This window comes from Hyperolius riggenbachi, chromosome 1, assembly GCF_040937935.1.
Source record: "Hyperolius riggenbachi isolate aHypRig1 chromosome 1, aHypRig1.pri, whole genome shotgun sequence".
NCBI lineage: Eukaryota > Metazoa > Chordata > Amphibia > Anura > Hyperoliidae > Hyperolius > Hyperolius riggenbachi.
The window spans coordinates 532,520,747-532,548,259 of record NC_090646.1 but is presented as its reverse complement, the minus strand read 5'-3'; the positions used below and the strand labels follow the sequence as shown (position 1 = coordinate 532,548,259).

General features: G+C 42.4%; 1 protein-coding gene across 6 annotated transcripts in view; it reads right to left on the bottom strand.

The window, feature by feature from the left end:
- The window catches only part of LOC137525428 (golgin subfamily A member 6-like protein 25), a 127,433-nt gene that overhangs the window by 69,914 nt on the left and 30,006 nt on the right, over positions 1-27,513 (bottom strand). For 4 of the 6 annotated variants that reach the window (XR_011022921.1, XR_011022920.1, XM_068246513.1 and 1 more), the window contains exons 5-8: positions 11,305-12,372; positions 3,322-3,399; positions 2,478-2,588; positions 759-810 (exon numbers count right to left, since the gene is read on the bottom strand). Coding sequence is in view for 4 of the 6 variants with exons in the window: in XM_068246513.1 (XP_068102614.1) it covers positions 759-810; positions 2,478-2,588; positions 3,322-3,399; positions 11,305-12,372 (1,309 nt within the window). In the remaining 2 variants the exon portion in view is untranslated. The remainder of the gene's footprint in view (positions 1-758; positions 811-2,477; positions 2,589-3,321; positions 3,400-11,304; positions 12,373-27,513) is intronic. The other 2 variants (XM_068246536.1, XM_068246545.1) reach the window with 2 other exon arrangements.

Here is a 27,513-nt window from a genome sequence, read left to right as displayed (position 1 = left end):
GAGTTTGGTATTTATTGTTTGTTTGGCCTGAGCTGAACTATACAACCTGTTGCACACTCAAGCGCTCTGCATAGCATGTTGCAAAGAAAGTGTGGCCACACTGGACTTGTTCCTTGGCTACTAACTTTAAATGCATTACTACTAACCATTGTTCCTCTACTTATCCTTGTGGCTTATTTCAAGTACTCTGGATGCATGCATTTGAACTGAGCTTTTCCAACATTGATCCTTGCTCCCCATTACATGTTCATGCATTCTATGGATTAACTGGCCTCTATTTTATTGTGGTGTATATGTGGGACTACCAATGTGATTTTTAGCAGCATTTTTAAATAAAGCTTTTCTTTGTAGGTCCCTTAGCATGTCTGTTACATACTTTTGTTTGCTGGTTCCTTGGTGTGGACATGCACTATTAAGAGGTTGTAGGGACCTGGTTATACAGATATGGTGTTCTCCCGTATTTTTGCTCTTCAATTCCTTGGGCAAGACTCCTTAACACTGCAGAGTGGCCTATTACATGCACCCTTAGTGGCTGCAGCACTCAAATGCTTTGAGGCTGATGGGGAAAGTGCTATACAAATGTTACCATTATTATACACTTTTGTATATGCATGAATCAGATCACTCCACTTGCTATACTGAACGTGGTTAACAAGTGGGAACGTGTTGCTGGTCTCTAGGCCATGACATTATTTAAAGGTGTCTGCAGGAAGCCAAACGGAACAATATGCCACAGCTCAATAAATTATTATACTCACCTGACACAACCATCCCTGCCACGGTGACCTTTCCTGTTGCTGTGACCGGGATCTGAGGAACAAACCTGTATATCAGTTTATTTTGTACAGGGCAGATTTTGCATCAGACTGTCAAGACAGTCTGTTAGTTTAGAAAATCCAGAAAATAAAAATATGAGATTTTGCTTTATGCTAACCACTTCCCGACCTTGGTAATTGAAATCTATGTTGTGTTTGGGACCTGTTATCCCTGGCAGGGCATAGATTTCAGTTATCACAATCTACCGCCGCTTCTGTCAATTGCGCCGCTCTCCTGTCACTCACCTGTTTGGCTGTCGTTATGACAGCAGAGCTCCGTAAGCCGGTCAGAAACCGATTTCATTGGTTCACAGTGATCACAGGGCTTACAGAGCTCTGCTGTCATAACGACAGCAGAGCGAGCAAAGGGAGAGAGGCGTTAAACGTCAAGAGAGACAGGTCCGTGCGGTGTGACATCTGTGACACCCGTATTTTTTACCAAAAAGTCTCTGGTCCTTAAAGGACAACTGTAGCAAGAGGTATATGGAAGCTGCCATATTTATTTCCTTTTAAGCAATGCCAGTTGCCTGGCAGCCTCTATTGCTTTTTGGCTATAGGCCCTGAACAAGCATGCAGCAGATCAAGTTTCTGACTTTATTGTCACACCTGACAAAATTAGCTGCATGCTTGTTTCTGGTGTGATTAAGTTACTATTGCAGCCAAATAGATCAGCAGCGCTGCCCGGCAACTGGTATTGATTAAAAGGAAATAAATATGGCAGCCTCCATATACCTCTATCTTCAGTTGCCCTTTAGGGGGAGAGAGACTTCAGGTATGGAATTCGTTAATATTTTATTTACAGTTAGTACTATACACAAAATATAGAGTTTATATTCAGTTGAGATTTACTTTAGCTTTCCTTTCTAATTAATGCAGTGAATGTTGGTTTAAAGTGTAAGTCCACTTTTATTTAAGGGTACTATTGCATTCAATGAAACATAAATTATTTTGCAGTTTAATGATATTAAAATTACCTTCCTAGTTCACTCTGCAGCCAGTTGTACATTTTTGAGATAAGCTAAATTGTGCTTCCTTGCTGCCATGGCAATAGTCTACAATTTCTAAATATAGCCATTCCATATTTTCATTGAAGCCTTATTTTCATGTTCTTTTAGCCATAGACCCTGAACAAGCATGCAGATCAGATGTTTCTGACAAAAAATCTGACTAGATTAGCTGCATGCTTGTTTCAGGTGTGTGATTCGCTACTGATGCATGGAAGATCGGCAGGTCTGCCAGGCAACTGCTATTGTTGAAAAGGAGATAAATATGGCAGCCTCCATATCCTTCTCACAGTTTTCCTTAAAAGTATTAGAGGCAGAGCATCAGCACAGGAATCAGGCAACTGACAATGTTATTTGGAAATGAAGACGACAGCCTTCATATTCCTCTCACTTCAGGTGCCCTTTAAACAGATCCACAGGTCCCTAAGCTGGTTTTGCGTAATTTATTATTCCAGGTAGCAGCTGGGATTTCAGCCTGTTTTACATAGTCATTTGAGCTTATTACATCCTGTAGGGAGTTATTTTCTTTTGAACTATAAAAGGTCAGCTCGCAAGCTGTGCTTTAATGTTGATTGTACCCAAGTAATATATTCCCGTTCTTGATGGTAATTATAATTCCAGATAAATTTAGCACAAGACATATTTTATAATGTGTTACCTCTCTTGCTGCTGCTCAAGGCTTTGCGAATGTGATCCCGCACCCTTTCTGTCGTCACCGAGTCCAAATCACTGTCAACTGTCACAGCATCAAAACTCTTCACCGGAACTCCTAGGGGAAAAGGAGACAGTATTGCATTCTCAGCTGACTGCATTTACATGAACCTGCTGGAACACAGAAACATAGCTGTGTGTGGCCCTTCCAGCATTAACTCTCAATGGTCCTTATTCAATTCACTTTTTCTCCTAGGTGATATTTTTGCTTGTCATCAATAAAATACCTTTTAAAACACCAGCAAGTAAGACAGTACAATAGTTTTGATAGTACTTTCTGTATATTTCCCATTGATATTTGAATAATCTTTTAAAGGAATTATGAAGGCCGCCATCTTATTTTGCATGGTTCCATGGTAAAGGGGAGGAGTCAGAACACGGAAACTGAGTCAGTGATTACCACATGGTACCATGGTAAAGTCAGAATACGGCATGTGAATCAGTGGTTATCACATGGTACCAAGGGAGAGAGAAGACAGAAGACGGCATCTGAATCAGTAATTATCACATGGTACCATGGTAAAGTAAAGGAAAAGACAGAACACGGCATCTGAATCAGTGATTATCACTTGGTTCCATTGTAAAGGGAGATAGAAGACAGAGCACAGCATCTGAATCAGTGATTGTCACATGGTACTATGGTAACATCAGAGAGGAGTCAAAACACAGCATCTGAATTAGTGATTATCACATGGTACTATGGTAACATCAGAGAGGAGTCAGAACACAGCATCTGAATCAGTAATTATCCCATGGTTACAACAATAAACATACAGTATATCCACACATACCAGCCACATGCTTGTATCCAGCAAAATCTGCACTATCTTCCTTCAGGAAAGAATTTGGAGGGACATCTTCATTGGATCCTGTCAAGAGAACAGAACTCCTTTAATGCTGAATAAAACATATTGATCATTGCTAGATGTAAATAGAACTCATTTTTATAACATGTAATTATTTAAAGACACATGTCTTAAATTTAAAAGTTGGAACTGTAAAAAACGTTATCAGCGGTCCACAAATCAGTAACAGTAAATGCTGTACCACAAACATAATGTCATAAAAATAAACAAAAATTGGGCGAGGGTTTTAAAGCCCACAAGTAATAATCAGATGGTATAAAAAATAACTTTTAATTACAATCTTAATAGATACACAGGTATGACATAATACAGTTAAAACTCCTTATGCCAGGTATTAATATCGTCAATGGCCTAACGTACGTTTCACGGCTTTGAAAATAGCCTCTTCTTCAGAGGCAGAATGAAGCACCAGGCTCACCAGATGGAAAGCACTCCTGGAGCATTTGAAATGTGGAACTGTACTGTTTTTCCACATAATATGCTTTTACCTGCCTTCTGTCACAATTTCTGATATTACTTCATTCTGCCTCTGAAGAAGCGAACATAATGTAAAATAACTATATCTTTATGGCACTTACAGCGCGGATCAGGTCATTTGGGCGCAGGGATCGTCAGGTGCCTAATAGACGCCTGGGTTAATCAGTTTCAATCGGATGCCCAAGCGGTAAGTTGAGTGCCTGATGCAGCTAGTAGCCAAATGACTACTACATTATTATAATTTTTTATTTATATAGCGCCAACATCTTTTGTAGCACTGTACAACGTACAAAAACATACAATAATGGGGAGCATAGATAGGCGAGCAGATCAACAAACCATAAAACCAGGACAACTAGTACAGATACTGTATATGCAACTGATGTGTCATTTCAAAAACATCACTAATACTGAAGGATGTTCATTTGATATCGCTCAAGGAATGTTTTTTTGTTTTTTTTTACAATTTTAAAAACCAAAAGACTTTCAAGAGTTGCAGAAAGAGATCAGTTATGATGAAGAATTACAAGAGTTACAAAGCTGCACAGTCAGCTTTAGTAAAGTTGTGAACCGGTAATGTGGTAAGAAAAGGTTGTAATTTCAAACAACCATTTACTACGTGTTAGATGTTATCGGCTTATTTCCAGGGAGCGGTGTGCTGCCTGTGGAGATAATGGCCTCAATTCACTAAGCTTTATCAAACTCTTTATCAAACGTTTGATAACTTGCCTCATGGGTAAAGTCTAATTTTGAATTCACTGAGGTGTTATAGATTTATCGAAACTTTTATCGACAAAACATTTTATAAATCTATAACACCTTATTGAATTCAAAATTAGATTTCACTCATGAGGTAAATTATCAAACGTTCGATAAAGTTGTTCGATAAAGCTTAGTGAATTGAGGCCATTGTCTGTGTAACATGGGTGCAAGTATAAGAAGTCTGTAAAGACTACAATAGCAACCTCTGCAAATTATTACTCACTAAGATTCAGTTCAGAACACAACAGACGTAGCCTTATTATATAGAATTGGTACTCTGCTACGGGGGGTGGGGGAGGGGGGTGATTTATTCCTGAGTCTGTTGCCAATTCAGAGTGAACGCATGCCCTTCATTGGATCAATGGTAACCAGGGATATAAACACAAATCACAAGGTTCTCCCAAACAATCACACATTTTCCCCGTCTTCCCTTGTTGACCCCCACAGTCTGGGGGCCCATCTGCCTGGGGTCATACTGTATAACAAATGTGGCCATGGTAATACCCATCACCTATAACCAATAACAAGTGTGGCCACAACAATACCTCATATGGAGGATGGAATCCGAGGTAAGTGGTTCTGCACCTACCCCCGCAAAAAAGGTTATACCTGGTGCAACAGTCCATCTTCATCCCATACACTTTGAGTGTGCCACCCATTCAGAACCAAGCCTGAGCCTAAAGGTAGCCACACAATAAAAAGATCAGATTATACAGCAATTCGAAAGATTTTTTTTATTTGAGCAATCTGATCAAATATTGCATTTTTTCTGATAAAGCTCGATCAGGAGTGGCAGAAATATCTATACAACTTTTCATAAGACTGAATGGTGTAGGATAGATTGCCAATGTCTTTATTCATAAATCCAAGACATTTTTTTTTCCTAGTTTCATTAATTTAAAAAAAAAATTGGGGGAAAAATTGAACATGTGTGATACGTAGTTACATAGTTACATGGTTACATAGTTATTTGGGTTGAAAAAAGAAACGTCCATCGAATTCAACCAGAGAACAAAGTACAACACCAGCCTGCTCCCTCACATATCCCCTGTTGATCCAGAGGAAGGCAAAAAACCCTTACAAGGCATGGTCCAATTAGCCCCAAAAGGGAAAAAATTCCTTCCCAACTCCAAATGGCAATCAGATAAAATCCCTGGATCAACACCACTGGGCATTACCTAGTAAATATAGCCATGGATGTATTTCAATGCAAGGAAAGCATCTAAGCCCTCTTTAAATGCAGATATAGAATTTGCCATAACTACTTCCTGTGGCAATGCATTACACTTCTTAATCACTCTTACTGTAAAGAGCCTTTTCCTAAATAAATGGCTGAAATGTTTTTTCTCCATGCGTAAATAATGTCCTCTAGTCCTTTGTGAAGGCCTATGGACAAAAAGCTCATCCGCTAAGCTTTTATATTGCCCTCTGATGTATTCATACATGTTAATTAGATCCCCTCTAAGGCGTCTTTTCTCTAAACTAAATACGGTAAACCCAGTTTATCTAACAATTCTTGGTAAGCGAGACCTTCCATCCCTCGTATCAATTTTGTTGCTCGTCTCTGCAACTGCTGTAAAACTGCAATATCTTTCCTGTAATGTGGTGCCCAGATCTGAATTCCATATTCCAGCGGTGGCCTTACTAGAGAGAGTTAAACAGGGGCAATATTATGTTAGCAACTCAAGTTTTTATTTCCCTTTTAACGCATCCTAAAATTCTATTAGCTTTAGCTGTAGCGGCTTGGCATTGAATACAATTATTTAACTACATACATTGGTCATATTTGTCATATCTTACAATCAATCAGAAAAAATCATCTCAAACTGAGAAAATATTTTTAAAAATTGCATTGTTTGTGGCAGTCGGCTGTCAGATCTCAGCTCCAAGATTTCAAAGGGCCCATTTAAAAGAAAATATATACCAAACAGTACATCACAAACTGCAATGACGGCAGCATAAGAGCCTGCGTAGCTATACATTGTATATAATATGAGGAATACACGCCTGTAGAATGACTGCAGCTGTACAAATAGACCAAATTTCAGTAAACTTATAAGTGTAATATATACAGTGGGTTGCAAAAGTATTTGGCCCCCTTGAAGTTTTCCACATTTTTGCATGTTACTGCCACAAACATGCATCAATTTTATTGGAATTCCACGTGAAAGACCAATACAAAGTGGTGTACATGTGAGAAGTGGATCGAAAATCATGCATCATTCCAAACATTTTTTTACAAATAAATAACTGCAAAGTGGGGTGTGCGTAATTATTCGGCCCCCTGAGTCAATACTTTGTAGAACCACCTTTTGCTGCAATTACAGCTGCCAGTCTTTTAGGGTATGTCTCTACCAGCTTTGCACATCTAGAGACTGAAATCCTTGCCCATTCTTCTTTGCAAAACAGCTCCAGCTCAGTCAGATTAGATGGACAGCGTTTGTGAACAGCAGTTTTCAGATCTTGCCACAGATTCTTGACTGGATTTAGATCTGGACTTTGAGTGGGCCATTCTAACACATAGCTATGTTTTGTTTTAAACCATTCCATTGTTGCCCTGGCTTTACGTTTAGGGTCATTGTCCTGCTGGAAGGTAAACCTCTGCCCCAGTCTCAAGTCTTTTGCAGTCTCTAAGAGGTTTTCTTCCAAGTTTGCCCTGTATTTGGCTCCATATATCTTCCCATCAACTCTGACCAGCTTCCCTGTCCCTGCTGAAGAGATGCACCCCCCGAGCATGATGCTGCCACCACCATATTTGACAGTGGGGATGGGGTGTTCAGTGTGATGTGCAGTGTTAGTTTTCCGCCACACATAGCGTTTTGCATTTTGGCCAAAAAGTTGCATTTTGGTCTCATCTGACCAGAGCACCTTCTTCCACATGGTTGCTGTGTCCCCCACATGGCTTGTGGCAAACTGCAAACGGGACTTCTTATGCTTTCTGTTAACAATGCCTTTCTTCTTGCCACTCTTCCATAAAGGCCAACTTTGTACAGTGCATGACTAATAGTTGTCCTATGGACAGAGTCTCCCACCTGAGCTGTAGATCTCTGCAGCTCGTCCAGAGTCACTATGGGCCTCTTGACTGCATTTCTGATCAGCAATCTCCTTGTTCGGCCTGTGAGTTTAGGTGGATGGCCTTGTCTTGGTAGGTTTACAGTTGTGCCATACTCCTTCCATTTCTGAATGATCGTTTGAACAGTGCTCCGTGGGATGTTCAAGGCTTTGGAAATCTTTTTGTAGCCTAAGCCTGCTTTAAATTTCTCAATAACTTGATCCCTGACCTGTCTTGTGTGTTCTTCGGACTTCATGGTGTTGTTGCTCCCAATATTCTCTTAGACAACATCTGAGGCCCTTACAGAGCAGCTGTATTTGTACTGACTTCAGATTACACACAGGTGCACTCTATTTAGTCATTAGCACTCATCAGGCAAAGTCTATAGGCAACGGAATGCACTCAGATCAAAGGGGGCCGAATAATTATGCACACCCCACTTTGCAGTTATTTATTTGTAAAAAATGTTTAGAATCATGTATGATTTTCGTTCCACTTCTCATGTGTACACCACTTTGTATTGGTCTTTCATGTAGAATTCCAATAAAATTGATTCATGTTTGTGGCAGTAATATGACAAAATGTGGAAAACTTCAAGGGGGCCGAATACTTTTGCAACCCACTGTACTTACAGATCCTGCTAACTTTGAAAGCCTGGGCTTATTTATCTTGGAAAAGGCACTATTTAAAGTAAATCTGTAACAATTAAAAAAAATAAATAATCAGTTACTTACCTATGGAGAGGGAAGACTCTGGGTCCTTAAAGGGACTCCGAGCAGTGCAGAAACTATGGAAAGATGCATATGATTTTAAAGCTCTCTTTCTCCTCTTTCCAATGATATATAAACCGCCGCCCTACGCCTTTTAGTTTTCGCGATTTTCACGATCGAAATTGCAGCGGCCGCGATTTCGACCGCGAAAATAGAGAAAACTAAAAGGCGTAGGGCGGCGAATTATGTGTCGGCAGAAAAAGGAGAAAGACAGCTTTAAAATGATATCCATCTTTCCATAGTTACATTGTATTACACAGGGCGACTTTTTCCTAAAGTCAGCAGCTCCATTCTGCTGAGTCCCTCTAACAGCCTTCCTGTTCCTTTCACATTCCGTCACCCCCGTTCAAATTTGCCACCACAGGAGGCTTCGGAAGCACTTGTGTCCTCGAGTGGTCCTGAAAACGGACAGCTCTGTACTGCACATGCATAGTATGGAGCAGAAGCACTTGGAGACATGAGTACTTCCAAGGGCTTCCAGAGGCAAAGCGGATCTGTTTTCTACCAGTTGGTAAAAAACAGCTCACGGAAGTGACAGCACTGAAACGCAGAGCCTTCCCTCTTTATAGTGTAGGTAAGTATCTGATTTTTTTAGTTTCATTTCTACAGTTTTTCTTTAAAGATGACATCATTTACTTACTTTCAAGGGCAATATAAATTCCTGGCAAATGAGATTTTTATCAATAGGGCTGTATATAGAAAAAGGGAGCACCACCTGAGGAAAGAAGATTTTACCACTTGTTTAGAACGGAGTTTCCTTACAGTTAAAGTGCCCATTAACATTTCAATTTCCTGAATGATTGACCATCCAATCCGATTGTTGCGATTGACTTGTGGTTTTCCTTTCCTCTGAACTGAAGTGCAGTGAGGCACAAGAGGTAAAACTTGCTGAGCGAAAGTCTTTTTTTTCCCCAAAAATAATAACTATATAACTATGTTATGTCAGACATAGTTATAATTTGTCATTGTGTGCATTTGTCTAGATCAGTGATTTGAGTGCTGATACTTTGTTAACACGATTTAAAGAATATGTCAGTTTTGATAGTCTGGGGTTTTAAACAGTCGAGATTGAGTGGGGGCACGATTACTGGTGAGGATTATCTTAAATTACCGATTTAGTCAAGAGATAATGATACTTCATAAAATACATTAGGAATAAAGGGTTTAAAGGAATACTGTAGGGGGGTCGGGGGAAAATGAGTTGAACTTACCCGTGGCTTGTAATGGTCCCCCGCAGACATCTTTTGCCCAAGCAGCCACTCACCGATGCTCCGGCCCCGCCTCTGGCTCACTTCTGGAATTTCCGACTTTAAAGTCAGAAAACCCCTGCGCCTGCGTTGCCGTGTCCTCGTTCCCGCTGATGTCACCAGGAGTGTATAGCACAAGCCCAGTATAGTCTGTGCCTGCGCAGTACGCTCCTGGTGACATCAGGGGAAGCGAGGACACGGCGACGCAGGCGCAGGGGTTTTCTGACTTTAAAGCCAGAAATTACGGAAGTGAACCGGAGGCGGGGCCGGAGCATTGGGGAGTGGCTGCGCGGGCACAGGATGCCTGTGGGGGACCATTAGAAGCCCCGGGTAAGTTCAACTCATTTTCCCCCGACCCCCCTACAGTATCCCTTGTTAGGCTTAAGTTAGGAGGAAAGATACAGTTAGTGTTGGCAGCAGGAGGGGAAAAGGTTAACATTAGGCACCTGATTATAGTTAGGGCTATCAGGGAGGCCAGCAGTAAGGAAAGGGGAGTTAGGAAAAAATAACAGACGAAAGAGGCCAGAGTTATGCAAGGGACAGGAATAAGCTAGGGTTATGTTAGGTAGAAGGTTAGCTAGGGTTATGTTAGGTAGAAAGTTAGGGATAGTTTGGAAATTCAGGAAATGTGCCAATGAGTTTGAACCTAATATTCACTGCCCAAATAAACAGGCACCCAAATATAATTAGACAATGATAGTATAAGCTTTATATGCTACAAAGGTTGACATACAAGTAATGTTAATGTTCCATATGTTAGTTAAAAAAGACCGAGTATAGTTCTATTTGTTTGGAAGCAGCATGGTGGCATAGTGGTTATCACCCTTGCCTTGCAGAGCTGGGTCCTCTGTTCGAATCCCAGCCAGGGTACTATCTGCATGAAGTTTGTATGTTCTCCCCGTGTCTGCATCAGGTTCCTCCTGGCACTCTGGTTTCCTCCCACATCCCAATACAGATAAGTTAATTGGCTTCCCCCTAAAATTGGCCCTAGACTACAATACACTACATGATACATATATGGGCACATTACTATGGTAGAGATTATATTGTGAGCCCCTCTGAGGGTCAGTTAAGTGACAAGTCAGTATAGTCTGTACAGTGCGCGGAAGATGTTGCCGCTATATAAATGATAATAATAACAATAATATAATTTTGAATAATGTCCTGAAGTTGGCATTATTGATTTCTATCCATTAACAGAGAGCAGTAGCATACTTACTTTGGACCAGCCTACATGCTGGCCTGTTACCATCTATAAGCCGTCATCTCTAGATCAATAAATCACTGCTACCCGGCCCCATCCTGTTCCCACTGTGAACTGTATTCATGCCTATAGTACAGTGTGGCTAACAGAAGCAGAGAAATGCTCCTCTTTATACCACATGAGAGCAGTTGTACAACAGGCAATCCACTCCCCTGCTGCTGGTTATAAGGTTGCCACGTGGCATAAACAAGTGTGTGTTCCATTACTAGTCTATGCTATTATCTAAGCCGTTTTTTAAAACATCTTTTTTTTTAACATTGGAGAGGAATATTATCACAATATTTCATGCGTCTAATAAAATAAAACTTTACAGTTTCACAAACTTCCAAAACTTACTTAAACTGAATATGCCACATGTATCCAGATGTGAATGTAGCTTCGTGGCCTCCTCTGTTCTTTGTAGGACTTCCCTTCCAGCGTATGGTGAAGTCTTAACAGGTAAAGCAGTTACAGAGGGTTCATCTTTGGTTTTACCATAACTTGACAGCCCACTGGAGCCAGCTCTTTCAGAAGCGCACACTTCCATCTTGGCAAACTCTTTGGCATAAGATCTCTCCATATGTTCAGATCTCATGATTCTGCCTGCATCCAATGGATCCATCTGGGGGGTCAGGTCTTGGTCACACTCAGCATTTAACATAGTTCCTGAGTTTAAGCACACACTTTTACTATAAATGTTGGAGTCCATGTTCCCTTTAGAAAAATAAAGTGATGCATCATGTGAAGACATGCTCTGAATACGGCTCTGTTCTTCAGGATATTTAGCTAGTCTGTCCACAATTGCATTATTATCTGTTGCAACCTTAAAATCATTGTTTGAAGATAAATGACTAACAGAACTCCTCTCCAGACTACGAATGCTGGAGGGCTCAGAAGACTGTACTTGGCTCAGTTTTGAAATCTGTCCCCCCAGAGACTCTAAACTATCTCTCCTAGTTCGGTGTTTCACTGTAACGATGTCCTCTACACTGAAGGTAAGTGCAGTTTGTAAGTCACCTTCTAATTCTTCCTTGAACTGCTGCAGGATGTCTTCTCTCCTTGCTGTGTTCAGGGTGATTTGGTCCTCAGTTCCTTCAAATAGAGGTAGTGAGAGAGTCAGATTTTCAGAGCGTTCTCCCAAATGTTTTCCACTGACTAATGTCTGTTCCTCATTATCTACACTACAAACTATTGGTGCAACCATGCCTTGACTAAACTTTACAGCAAAGTCCTCCGTGCACACACTCTCTGCAGAGTTGAAGTCACTCTGGTATTCCTGGGATTCAGCCTCTTCTGAGCCCAGAAGCTGTGCTAGCCTCCATTTGTACTCATCTTTCTTAATTTCAGAATCTCTCTGTTCACCAGATTTTGAAGTACAGGGTTCTTTAGGCTCCTGAGAGCTGCTTTCACGGAGATGTTCCATATCTGTACAAGAAATGGACAGGGTATAAAATAGCAATTCGGCATGTCCCTTAGTTAGGGATCATACATTATAATTTCCTATCCTAAAGGTATACCTGTGAGGGTAAAAAAGTAAAATATCGATACTTACCTCAGTAGATGGAAGCCTCTGGCAAGTCCCGAGGCTTCCTGTCATTCTCCTCGACCCCACAGATCCAGCGCTGGGACCCTTTGAACATATTCCACAAGAGCTTGGGAAATATGTTTCTTATGGCTATGTTCCCATACATGTATGAGTCTGTCCGTACTGCGAATGTGCCAGAACAGTCCACACCAGAGCAGTATCATGAAGCTGCTTGCACACAACTTTTTCCTCCTTTATGCTCCTGCGCAGGTGCGGACTGTACTCACGCAAGTGCAGTAACCCATCCTTGTACGCGGACAGGCTGCACAGGAGAAGAGGTTCCCGGCTAGCAGTGGTGGAGTTGAGGAGAACATGGGTATCCTCTGGACCATCCAGGTGCTTCCCACTACTGATGTAAGTACCTAACTTTTGCTTTTTTTTTTGCATATGGGTTCACTCTAAATATTTTATATTCATTTTTGTAATACTAGCCAAATCAAATTTGTTATGATTCAGATGTTTTTGAAAGAATAATGCTATACAGCAAACCTGGACTAAACTTTTATTCACTTGATCTCATTTCTAACATATATAAATCCCTAAATAACATTGTTATAACTGTATTATTAATCACTGTCATATGAGTGTCATCACTGTCATATGAGTATTCTAAATAACATATAATGCTAGTTTCAGACACTAATCTCTGCTTCTTACTCCCTGGAATGGAAAGTGTTTACACTAGTGAGGCATAGCAAGGTCAGCAGTGAGTCAGCACTGCCAAACTTCACAGCTCTTAATTATAGAAATACATACTGAAATATATATACTATATATATATATATATATATATATATATATATATATATATATATATATATATACATACATACTTTCTTGCTTGAATGATCTGTGCGAGAAAACTTAAAGTTTTCTTGTGGGAAAGGGTATTGCTACTGAATGGGATGAAGTTAAGTCGTGGGTTAAAGTTTCCCTTTAAAGAGAACCCGAGGTGGGTTTGAAGAATATTATCTGCATACAGATGCTGGATCTGCCTATACAGCCCAGCCTCTGTTGCTATCCCAAAACCCCCTAAGGTCCCCCTACACTCTGCAATCCCTCATAAATCACAGCCACGCTGCTGACAAACAGCTTGTCAGAGCTGGCTGTGTTTATCTCTATAGTGTCAGTCTGCTGCTCTCCCCGCCTCCTGCAGAACTCCAGTCCCCGCCTGCATCCCTTCCCTCCCTGCTGATTGGAGGGAAGGGACGGGGGCAGGGACTGGAGCTATGCAGGAGGCGGAGGAGCAGCTGAGACTGACACTACAGATGTAAACACAGCCTCACAGCATGGCTGTGATTTATGAGGGATTGCAGAGTGCAGGGGGACCTTAGTGGGGTTTGGGATAGCAACAGAGGCTGGGCTGTATAGGCAGATCCCGCCTCTGTATGCAGATAACATTTTTTAAACACACCTCGGGTTCTCTTTAATTTTACTGAATGTGATATTAGGTCTTGTTTATCTTTGAACCACAGAATGGCTGAGCGATCGGAACAAAATGCACACAATCGCACGCCATCTGCGCTGCTGATCCCATTCACTACAGTGCATGTTGCACACTATACGTGCTGCTAAAAATGCACACAGCAGCATGTATGATGTGAACGAGGCCTAATAGTCTGTAGTAAACACTTGTATTCTAGATTTTAGCTGTGCTCTGCTAGACTTTTTCTCATTGAAATTGGCGTATTGCCCACAACTTTCAAAAGTTGCAATTTTAATATATTATGCTAACTATCATCTGTATGCAGATGACACCCAGATCTACCTCCACACCCCTGACATATCCACCACTACCATGGACAAGGTTTCCTCCTGCCTATCAGCCATCTCCTCCTGGATGTCCGCTAAGTTCCTGAAACTAAATCTAGACAAAACAGAATTTATGATCTTCCCACCCCGGCCATCCCTGATCCTCCCAGATGTGCATGTCACTGTTAACCACACTACCATTCGCCCTACCTCTCAAGACCGCTGTCTGGGTGTCACCCTGGACTCCGCACTCTCCTTCACTCCCCACATCCAAAACCTCACAAAGTCCTGCAACTTCCACCTTCGTAACATCTGTAAGATTCGCCCTTTCCTGACCTCTGCCACCACCAAACTCCTCATCCATGCCCTCAAAATTTCCCGCCTTGACTACTGCAATGCCCTTCTGTCTGGTCTCCCTATGACCTGAATAGCCGCGCTGCAGTCTATCATGAATGCGGCAGCCACAATTATCCACTCCTCCCATTGCTCCACCACGGCGGCTCCCCTCCTATCCAGCAGTGTTGCCAACTCATCCCTTTAATTACTGACACATCTAAGTTATACAGGTTCTGGGGCTACTTACACATAATCATTGCCTTAACTGCATCTACTTAGCCATGAAACCTGTATAATTCATATGTGTCAGTAATTAAAGGGATGAGTTGGCATCACTGCTAACCAGTACAGAATCAGATTCAAGATACTGTGTCTGACCTACAAATCTGTCCACAAAACCTGTCCAACCTACATTTCCGATCTTACTCAGAGGTACACACCTAGCCGCTCACTCAGCTCTTCCAATGAACTTCGCCTGACCGCCACCCGCATCACCCAGTCCCATGCACGCCTCCAGGACTTCTCAAGAGCTGCTCCAACACTATGGAACTCCCTACCTCCACCCATTAGGGCAGCCCCCTCCTTCAACATCTTCAAGAAGGCCCTCAAAACTCACCTTTTCACTATGGCCTACTACCCCTCACAAGTGCTCTAAACCCACAGCTGAACTCTGGTCCCCTACCTTTTGTGTCCCTACCAATCCTTCTAGATTGTAAGCCTTTGGGCAGGGTCCTCCTCCTTTTGTGTCCTACCTGATCATGCAACTCCATTACTGTGAACCCATGCTATGCATTTGAGTGAACCTAACTTGCCTAATCTCCATGCTCCCTCCAATGACTGACTAAGCATTACCTTGTACTCATACTGTGCTGCGTAATCTGGTTTGCTTGTATTCCTGTATTGTCATATTGCTGTATGTCAACCCTAAATATTGTCTGTAACTTAAACTAATTTCCAGCGCTGCGTAATCTGTTGGCGCTTTATAAATACAATAAATAAATATCATACAAGATGCCTTGCAGACCTGGGTATAATGACACATGAGAATGTATTCACGTACTGTCCATGGTCCTGAAACTTGCAAAAAAATAAATAAAAATGGCTAGACACATACTGTTGTTAATTAGGAGGGTTCCGACCTCCAGCTCACCTTAATGCAGTGGTATATGCAGGCAAGGGAACATATTTTATGGCTTGTGGTTTTATAATGTGATCAAGATGAATATCCTACTCAGAATCCTCTAGTTGTTTCAGATGCTACCAACAGTGATTAATAGTTAAAGTTCATTTTTTTTTCCATTTTTTTTAGAAAGATAGATAGAATGATACTCAGAGGATGTGTATGAGGGGGGAGTTTACGAGAATTAAGATTAATATACTAATTGGGAGAAGAAAAGAAAGGGAACATCAATACCTACGGTAATCTAAGTAATCATTACTATGCAGAAGTCTCAGACACGGTGCCCATACATGGTACAATTTTTTCATTTCTTCTTTATAAGATAATTTCAATTGACTATTCCGTTAGATCGAGTATAAAGATTTTTCCAACATGTCCAATCACTAGTGTGAAGAAACGTTCCATTGTTTGATATTGCCCCCAATGCAGCGCTTCAGCTTCTGTTTCCGTTCCGCTGGGCTCAGCGGTCCAGAAAAATTGGTGCTGCAGGAAACTTGCAATCCATTCAGTGGATCGAGCGGAATGGATCCGTTTGAACGGACGGATGTGATCGGATCCATAGGTTAACATTGGATCCATTAGCACCCGTTAGGATCCGTTCCTTTCCGATCCGCGAATGGACCGTTTTTTAACACAGGTTTGAACCGGGCCTTAGAGAGAGTTTTGTCTCTTGGTCAAATCTGCCTTTTATTGCTAGATGTATGGCTACCTTAACTCGAAATAAAAATGTTCTGCTTTAAAGGGAAGGTTCAAGCAAAATGAAAAAATGAGTTTCACTTACCTGGGGCTTCTACCAGCCCCATGCAGCCATCCTGTGCCCTCGTAGTCACTCACTGCTGCTCCAAATCCCCGCTGGCAGCTTGCCGACCTCGGAGGTCAGCGGGACGCATTGCATATATTTTTACGCATTCCCGCTAGTGCAGGAACATTAACACATACATTTTTACGCATTACTGGTTCAATACGTACATTTTTACGCATTGAACTAGTAATGCGTAAAAATGTATGTGTTAATGTTCCTGCACAAGCGGGAATGCGTAAAAATGTACGCAATGCGTCCCGCCGACCTCCGAGGTCAGCAAGCTGCCAGTGGGGGACTGGAGCAGCAGTGAGTGACTACGAGGGCACAGGATGGCTGCATGGGGCTGGTAGAAGCCCCAGGTAAGTGAAACTCATTTTTTTTATTTTGCTTGAACCTTCCCTTTAACTCTTGGCTTTGCACATAGCTTTGCAACTTGATGATTATGAAGACAAGCCCTCTGTATGCTATTGAGCTATTGGAATTAATCAGCATTGTTCACTACTATCTGGAGCGTGGTGAAGTTTCAATATGTTCAATCCAGGCTGACTGACACTGAAATACTTGTAAAAGTGCACTAGATGGCAGCAGAGCCAGAAATGAAAATATTACTGCTTGCTTGTGTGAATCCCGCAGCTAAATAATGACCAGAGCAGGATGAAAAGAATGTAAATTGTGCATTTTCCCTTTCATTTCCACTGCCTTCACACAGTACTTCCATTAATGCAATTAGACTGCTGAAAGCTTATTTTGTGATGGCTGATGCATGCTGATGTTCTTTTGCCTTTTTTACTTTTTCATAATAATCAATGTCTATTTAACAGCATATGAATACATTAATGTACACATTTCAGAAAAATGAATATACTGTACCATGTTTCCTCAAAAATAAGACCTATACAAAAAAAATAAGTCCTGGCAGGATTTTTCAGTTTTTTGAGGATGTTTGAAATACAAGCCCATCTCCAAAAATAAGCCCTAGGTACAGGGCTCTACCTGCACTAAGTTTGTATGTTTTCCCTGTGTCTGTGTGGGTTTCCTCCGGGCAAAGCCCGGACAAGGTCCTCCAGCACCCAAGGCTGAGACACCAAAGCGCGCCCCTCCATTCCTCCCACCCCAGCCATCACACACTGATTGCTATCAGACTAAGAGGTGCCCCAGGGCCTCCAACCTCCCCAACACCTTAGTCTCTAGTTATCTGGCTTGCAGTCACTGCCATATATCCCCTTTTCTTATTTCTCTCTGCTCTAAACATAATAGGGGAATGATAGCTGAGCAGTTGTGCGCCCCTCCTACACTGCTCCCTGAGGCTGGAGCCTCTCTTGCCTCTGCCTCGGCCCGGCCTACGGGCACTTTGGTTTCCTCCCACATCCCAAAATATACAGATAAGTTAATTGGCTTCCCCCTAAAATACATACATAGACATATGACTATGATAGGCTTTAGATTTTGAACCCCTCTGAGGAACAGTTTAGTGACAGGAGAATATACTCTGCAAAGTGCTATATAAATACTAAATAATAATTATAGTACCAATAATAAGCCTAAGCTGTCTGTCTCTTTCAATACAAACAATGAGCCCACCCATCTCTGTCGCTGTCTGCCATTAGCCCCATATTGCTGTCAGCAGGCACATTGAGTCCCCTTCTCTATCACCAACCACCATGAGACCCAAAATCTCTGACAGCAGGCAACATTTATCTTAACAGTCACCACTAAATGTCTGTCAGCAGGCCAAAGTATCCCTCAGAACTGCCAGGTGGAAGATTAAAATGGGCTCACAATGTCTGCTAATATACACAGGTGGTCCAAGTCATAGTCAGTGGTCACAGCCTCTGTTAGATATACTACAAGACAGTCTTACAAAGCTGGCAGAGAAGCGCAAGGAGACATTTTGGGGAGCAGTGGAAAGTTGGAACCAATTACTGCTTGGACTGGTGGATATTGCCACCACTGTTTTGTCACACATGCCCCTAGATTTTAACCACTCTCCCCCAGGTGTAACTCATCCTGACTGAAAGGATTGAGAACCACTTTCTTGGGGTGTTGGGGGAACAGAGGTCATAACAATACTCTAAGGATCAAAAGATAGAGTGTCAGGTGGATGGTGTTTGTAGGATTCCCGCTACTCTGAAGTACTAGAGAAAAGGGACATGCTGATCTGGCCTGTGGCAGGGGGTATTATATTGCAGCTTTCTAGGTATGGTAATAGGTTTCTCTAGTATTTAAAACATAATTTTGTTGTATTCAGATTAGAGCAAGAAGGAGTAGAAAGGAGGTTACAAAGAAAGACAGAACAGAACACCAAAGTATTTTCCCACCAGTCCAGGAACAATTTTACATACAGTAAAACCTTGGATTGAGAGTAACTTGGTTTAAGAGTGCTTTGCAATACAAGCAAACATTTTTTTGTGAAATTTTGACTTCATATGCAAGCAACATCTTGATATACGAGCAAAAAAAGTATATGTGTGTTACATCATCACAACTGAGCCGATAGTTCTTGTCCCTTTGGCGCTGCAGGATTGTCCTTAATCTGAGTGTAAGTAACTGTTATTGGATAAGTTCCTTGTTAACCACTTAAGGACCGCAGGATTTTCTTATGATCTGTGCTGGGTGGGCTCTTCAGCCCCCAGCACAGATCGGGTGGCAGGCAGGGCGATCAGACTTTGCCCCCTTTTTCCCCACTAGGGGGATGTCCTGCTGGGGGGAGGGTCTGATCGCCGCCGGCTATTTTGGTGTAGCGGGGGAGGGGGCTCCTCAAAGCCCCCTCCGCAGTGATATCCTGCCCTCCCTCTCCTTCCCTCCCTCCCTCCCCTTCTAACTATGGGCGGTACAGGACAGCGATCCGTCCTGTACTGTCTGAGATAGGCTTCAGCCTATGAGACGGCGGCGATCCCCGGCCAATCAGAGGCGTGTTTACATTTAGCCTGCGAGCCACGATCGGAGGCTCGCAGGTTGTTCATGGAGCCCCCCGCCATTAACTGACAGGAAACGTTTCCATAGAAATCCACAAACGACCAGCAGCCTGGCTGGTCGTTAAGTGACACAAAAAAAAAGGTTTGGGGCAAGCTAACAGATGGCAATGATTCTGCTATAGTGAAAGTCTTGTTTACATTTTTATTTTATACTATTTTACTATAACTGTTTTTGGATAGTGGAACTAATCAACTGGGTTTCCATTGATCCTTAAGGGGAAAGTCGCTTTGATATAAACATACATATATCCAGGCACATCGCCTCTAGTTAGGACATTAAATAAATTATTAGGGAAAGGGAGGTGCTGAAGGGGGTGTGGCTAGAAAACAGCAAAAATCTATTAACCCTTCGCACACTCACATGCAAATGTTCAAACAATTGCATTCACAGATTCACTCATCCAGGCACAACTGTTATCCCTACAGCTAAATTAAAAGCCAGGGTTTTAGTTCACAGAAGAATGCATTCTTATGCTTAATCACCTATACTGCGCAGAAGTACCCAGGTAAACATAGGTGTCCTAACTCTGGCCCTGTAACATGCATAGTGCAGACATGCAAACACATTCATTGCATCAAACCTATCAATGGATTAGGAGCACACATCCTAACTTCCTCTCCTGGGAAAGACAGTGCATCTTACCAATCGCACAAGGGAGCTAATGTTATGTGTCCATGTGCACAATGCGCATACACCAGCATAAGCTGTCTGCATGCTGACAAACATACAGGGGAAGGGGGAGTGCACCGAATTGGACCCTAGCCACAGGGGTCAATGATAAGAATAAACATACATATATCCAGGCACATCGCCTCTAGTTAGGACATTAAATAAATTATTAGGGAAAGGGAGGTGCTGAAGGGGGTGTGGCTAGAAAACAGCAAAAATCTATTAACCCTTCGCACACTCACATGCAAATGTTCAAACAATTGCATTCACAGATTCACTCATCCAGGCACAACTGTTATCCCTACAGCTAAATTAAAAGCCAGGGTTTTAGTTCACAGAAGAATGCATTCTTATGCTTAATCACCTATACTGCGCAGAAGTACCCAGGTAAACATAGGTGTCCTAACTCTGGCCCTGTAACATGCATAGTGCAGACATGCAAACACATTCATTGCATCAAACCTATCAATGGATTAGGAGCACACATCCTAACTTCCTCTCCTGGGAAAGACAGTGCATCTTACCAATCGCACAAGGGAGCTAATGTTATGTGTCCATGTGCACAATGCGCATACACCAGCATAAGCTGTCTGCATGCTGACAAACATACAGGGGAAGGGGGAGTGCACCGAATTGGACCCTAGCCACAGGGGTCAATGATAAGAATAAACATACATATATCCAGGCACATCGCCTCTAGTTAGGACATTAAATAAATTATTAGGGAAAGGGAGGTGCTGAAGGGGGTGTGGCTAGAAAACAGCAAAAATCTATTAACCCTTCGCACACTCACATGCAAATGTTCAAACAATTGCATTCACAGATTCACTCATCCAGGCACAACTGTTATCCCTACAGCTAAATTAAAAGCCAGGGTTTTAGTTCACAGAAGAATGCATTCTTATGCTTAATCACCTATACTGCGCAGAAGTACCCAGGTAAACATAGGTGTCCTAACTCTGGCCCTGTAACATGCATAGTGCAGACATGCAAACACATTCATTGCATCAAACCTATCAATGGATTAGGAGCACACATCCTAACTTCCTCTCCTGGGAAAGACAGTGCATCTTACCAATCGCACAAGGGAGCTAATGTTATGTGTCCATGTGCACAATGCACATACACCAGCATAAGCTGTCTGCATGCTGACAAACATACAGGGGAAGGGGGAGTGCACCGAATTGGACCCTAGCCACAGGGGTCAATGATAAGAATAAACATACATATATCCAGGCACATCGCCTCTAGTTAGGACATTAAATAAATTATTAGGGAAAGGGAGGTGCTGAAGGGGGTGTGGCTAGAAAACAGCAAAAATCTATTAACCCTTCGCACACTCACATGCAAATGTTCAAACAATTGCATTCACAGATTCACTCATCCAGGCACAACTGTTATCCCTACAGCTAAATTAAAAGCCAGGGTTTTAGTTCACAGAAGAATGCATTCTTATGCTTAATCACCTATACTGCGCAGAAGTACCCAGGTAAACATAGGTGTCCTAACTCTGGCCCTGTAACATGCATAGTGCAGACATGCAAACACATTCATTGCATCAAACCTATCAATGGATTAGGAGCACACATCCTAACTTCCTCTCCTGGGAAAGACAGTGCATCTTACCAATCGCACAAGGGAGCTAATGTTATGTGTCCATGTGCACAATGCGCATACACCAGCATAAGCTGTCTGCATGCTGACAAACATACAGGGGAAGGGGGAGTGCACCGAATTGGACCCTAGCCACAGGGGTCAATGATAAGAATAAACATACATATATCCAGGCACATCGCCTCTAGTTAGGACATTAAATAAATTATTAGGGAAAGGGAGGTGCTGAAGGGGGTGTGGCTAGAAAACAGCAAAAATCTATTAACCCTTCGCACACTCACATGCAAATGTTCAAACAATTGCATTCACAGATTCACTCATCCAGGCACAACTGTTATCCCTACAGCTAAATTAAAAGCCAGGGTTTTAGTTCACAGAAGAATGCATTCTTATGCTTAATCACCTATACTGCGCAGAAGTACCCAGGTAAACATAGGTGTCCTAACTCTGGCCCTGTAACATGCATAGTGCAGACATGCAAACACATTCATTGCATCAAACCTATCAATGGATTAGGAGCACACATCCTAACTTCCTCTCCTGGGAAAGACAGTGCATCTTACCAATCGCACAAGGGAGCTAATGTTATGTGTCCATGTGCACAATGCGCATACACCAGCATAAGCTGTCTGCATGCTGACAAACATACAGGGGAAGGGGGAGTGCACCGAATTGGACCCTAGCCACAGGGGTCAATGATAAGAATAAACATACATATATCCAGGCACATCGCCTCTAGTTAGGACATTAAATAAATTATTAGGGAAAGGGAGGTGCTGAAGGGGGTGTGGCTAGAAAACAGCAAAAATCTATTAACCCTTCGCACACTCACATGCAAATGTTCAAACAATTGCATTCACAGATTCACTCATCCAGGCACAACTGTTATCCCTACAGCTAAATTAAAAGCCAGGGTTTTAGTTCACAGAAGAATGCATTCTTATGCTTAATCACCTATACTGCGCAGAAGTACCCAGGTAAACATAGGTGTCCTAACTCTGGCCCTGTAACATGCATAGTGCAGACATGCAAACACATTCATTGCATCAAACCTATCAATGGATTAGGAGCACACATCCTAACTTCCTCTCCTGGGAAAGACAGTGCATCTTACCAATCGCACAAGGGAGCTAATGTTATGTGTCCATGTGCACAATGCGCATACACCAGCATAAGCTGTCTGCATGCTGACAAACATACAGGGGAAGGGGGAGTGCACCGAATTGGACCCTAGCCACAGGGGTCAATGATAAGAATAAACATACATATATCCAGGCACATCGCCTCTAGTTAGGACATTAAATAAATTATTAGGGAAAGGGAGGTGCTGAAGGGGGTGTGGCTAGAAAACAGCAAAAATCTATTAACCCTTCGCACACTCACATGCAAATGTTCAAACAATTGCATTCACAGATTCACTCATCCAGGCACAACTGTTATCCCTACAGCTAAATTAAAAGCCAGGGTTTTAGTTCACAGAAGAATGCATTCTTATGCTTAATCACCTATACTGCGCAGAAGTACCCAGGTAAACATAGGTGTCCTAACTCTGGCCCTGTAACATGCATAGTGCAGACATGCAAACACATTCATTGCATCAAACCTATCAATGGATTAGGAGCACACATCCTAACTTCCTCTCCTGGGAAAGACAGTGCATCTTACCAATCGCACAAGGGAGCTAATGTTATGTGTCCATGTGCACAATGCGCATACACCAGCATAAGCTGTCTGCATGCTGACAAACATACAGGGGAAGGGGGAGTGCACCGAATTGGACCCTAGCCACAGGGGTCAATGATAAGAATAAACATACATATATCCAGGCACATCGCCTCTAGTTAGGACATTAAATAAATTATTAGGGAAAGGGAGGTGCTGAAGGGGGTGTGGCTAGAAAACAGCAAAAATCTATTAACCCTTCGCACACTCACATGCAAATGTTCAAACAATTGCATTCACAGATTCACTCATCCAGGCACAACTGTTATCCCTACAGCTAAATTAAAAGCCAGGGTTTTAGTTCACAGAAGAATGCATTCTTATGCTTAATCACCTATACTGCGCAGAAGTACCCAGGTAAACATAGGTGTCCTAACTCTGGCCCTGTAACATGCATAGTGCAGACATGCAAACACATTCATTGCATCAAACCTATCAATGGATTAGGAGCACACATCCTAACTTCCTCTCCTGGGAAAGACAGTGCATCTTACCAATCGCACAAGGGAGCTAATGTTATGTGTCCATGTGCACAATGCGCATACACCAGCATAAGCTGTCTGCATGCTGACAAACATACAGGGGAAGGGGGAGTGCACCGAATTGGACCCTAGCCACAGGGGTCAATGATAAGAATAAACATACATATATCCAGGCACATCGCCTCTAGTTAGGACATTAAATAAATTATTAGGGAAAGGGAGGTGCTGAAGGGGGTGTGGCTAGAAAACAGCAAAAATCTATTAACCCTTCGCACACTCACATGCAAATGTTCAAACAATTGCATTCACAGATTCACTCATCCAGGCACAACTGTTATCCCTACAGCTAAATTAAAAGCCAGGGTTTTAGTTCACAGAAGAATGCATTCTTATGCTTAATCACCTATACTGCGCAGAAGTACCCAGGTAAACATAGGTGTCCTAACTCTGGCCCTGTAACATGCATAGTGCAGACATGCAAACACATTCATTGCATCAAACCTATCAATGGATTAGGAGCACACATCCTAACTTCCTCTCCTGGGAAAGACAGTGCATCTTACCAATCGCACAAGGGAGCTAATGTTATGTGTCCATGTGCACAATGCGCATACACCAGCATAAGCTGTCTGCATGCTGACAAACATACAGGGGAAGGGGGAGTGCACCGAATTGGACCCTAGCCACAGGGGTCAATGATAAGAATAAACATACATATATCCAGGCACATCGCCTCTAGTTAGGACATTAAATAAATTATTAGGGAAAGGGAGGTGCTGAAGGGGGTGTGGCTAGAAAACAGCAAAAATCTATTAACCCTTCGCACACTCACATGCAAATGTTCAAACAATTGCATTCACAGATTCACTCATCCAGGCACAACTGTTATCCCTACAGCTAAATTAAAAGCCAGGGTTTTAGTTCACAGAAGAATGCATTCTTATGCTTAATCACCTATACTGCGCAGAAGTACCCAGGTAAACATAGGTGTCCTAACTCTGGCCCTGTAACATGCATAGTGCAGACATGCAAACACATTCATTGCATCAAACCTATCAATGGATTAGGAGCACACATCCTAACTTCCTCTCCTGGGAAAGACAGTGCATCTTACCAATCGCACAAGGGAGCTAATGTTATGTGTCCATGTGCACAATGCGCATACACCAGCATAAGCTGTCTGCATGCTGACAAACATACAGGGGAAGGGGGAGTGCACCGAATTGGACCCTAGCCACAGGGGTCAATGATAAGAATAAACATACATATATCCAGGCACATCGCCTCTAGTTAGGACATTAAATAAATTATTAGGGAAAGGGAGGTGCTGAAGGGGGTGTGGCTAGAAAACAGCAAAAATCTATTAACCCTTCGCACACTCACATGCAAATGTTCAAACAATTGCATTCACAGATTCACTCATCCAGGCACAACTGTTATCCCTACAGCTAAATTAAAAGCCAGGGTTTTAGTTCACAGAAGAATGCATTCTTATGCTTAATCACCTATACTGCGCAGAAGTACCCAGGTAAACATAGGTGTCCTAACTCTGGCCCTGTAACATGCATAGTGCAGACATGCAAACACATTCATTGCATCAAACCTATCAATGGATTAGGAGCACACATCCTAACTTCCTCTCCTGGGAAAGACAGTGCATCTTACCAATCGCACAAGGGAGCTAATGTTATGTGTCCATGTGCACAATGCGCATACACCAGCATAAGCTGTCTGCATGCTGACAAACATACAGGGGAAGGGGGAGTGCACCGAATTGGACCCTAGCCACAGGGGTCAATGATAAGAATAAACATACATATATCCAGGCACATCGCCTCTAGTTAGGACATTAAATAAATTATTAGGGAAAGGGAGGTGCTGAAGGGGGTGTGGCTAGAAAACAGCAAAAATCTATTAACCCTTCGCACACTCACATGCAAATGTTCAAACAATTGCATTCACAGATTCACTCATCCAGGCACAACTGTTATCCCTACAGCTAAATTAAAAGCCAGGGTTTTAGTTCACAGAAGAATGCATTCTTATGCTTAATCACCTATACTGCGCAGAAGTACCCAGGTAAACATAGGTGTCCTAACTCTGGCCCTGTAACATGCATAGTGCAGACATGCAAACACATTCATTGCATCAAACCTATCAATGGATTAGGAGCACACATCCTAACTTCCTCTCCTGGGAAAGACAGTGCATCTTACCAATCGCACAAGGGAGCTAATGTTATGTGTCCATGTGCACAATGCGCATACACCAGCATAAGCTGTCTGCATGCTGACAAACATACAGGGGAAGGGGGAGTGCACCGAATTGGACCCTAGCCACAGGGGTCACCTCCCTTTCCCTAATAATTTATTTAATGTCCTAACTAGAGGCGATGTGCCTGGATATATGTATGTTTATTCTTATCATTGACCCCTGTGGCTAGGGTCCAATTCGGTGCACTCCCCCTTCCCCTGTATGTTTGTCAGCATGCAGACAGCTTATGCTGGTGTATGCGCATTGTGCACATGGACACATAACATTAGCTCCCTTGTGCGATTGGTAAGATGCACTGTCTTTCCCAGGAGAGGAAGTTAGGATGTGTGCTCCTAATCCATTGATAGGTTTGATGCAATGAATGTGTTTGCATGTCTGCACTATGCATGTTACAGGGCCAGAGTTAGGACACCTATGTTTACCTGGGTACTTCTGCGCAGTATAGGTGATTAAGCATAAGAATGCATTCTTCTGTGAACTAAAACCCTGGCTTTTAATTTAGCTGTAGGGATAACAGTTGTGCCTGGATGAGTGAATCTGTGAATGCAATTGTTTGAACATTTGCATGTGAGTGTGCGAAGGGTTAATAGATTTTTGCTGTTTTCTAGCCACACCCCCTTCAGCACCTCCCTTTCCCTAATAATTTATTTAATGTCCTAACTAGAGGCGATGTGCCTGGATATATGTATGTTTATTCTTATCATTGACCCCTGTGGCTAGGGTCCAATTCGGTGCACTCCCCCTTCCCCTGTATGTTTGTCAGCATGCAGACAGCTTATGCTGGTGTATGCGCATTGTGCACATGGACACATAACATTAGCTCCCTTGTGCGATTGGTAAGATGCACTGTCTTTCCCAGGAGAGGAAGTTAGGATGTGTGCTCCTAATCCATTGATAGGTTTGATGCAATGAATGTGTTTGCATGTCTGCACTATGCATGTTACAGGGCCAGAGTTAGGACACCTATGTTTACCTGGGTACTTCTGCGCAGTATAGGTGATTAAGCATAAGAATGCATTCTTCTGTGAACTAAAACCCTGGCTTTTAATTTAGCTGTAGGGATAACAGTTGTGCCTGGATGAGTGAATCTGTGAATGCAATTGTTTGAACATTTGCATGTGAGTGTGCGAAGGGTTAATAGATTTTTGCTGTTTTCTAGCCACACCCCCTTCAG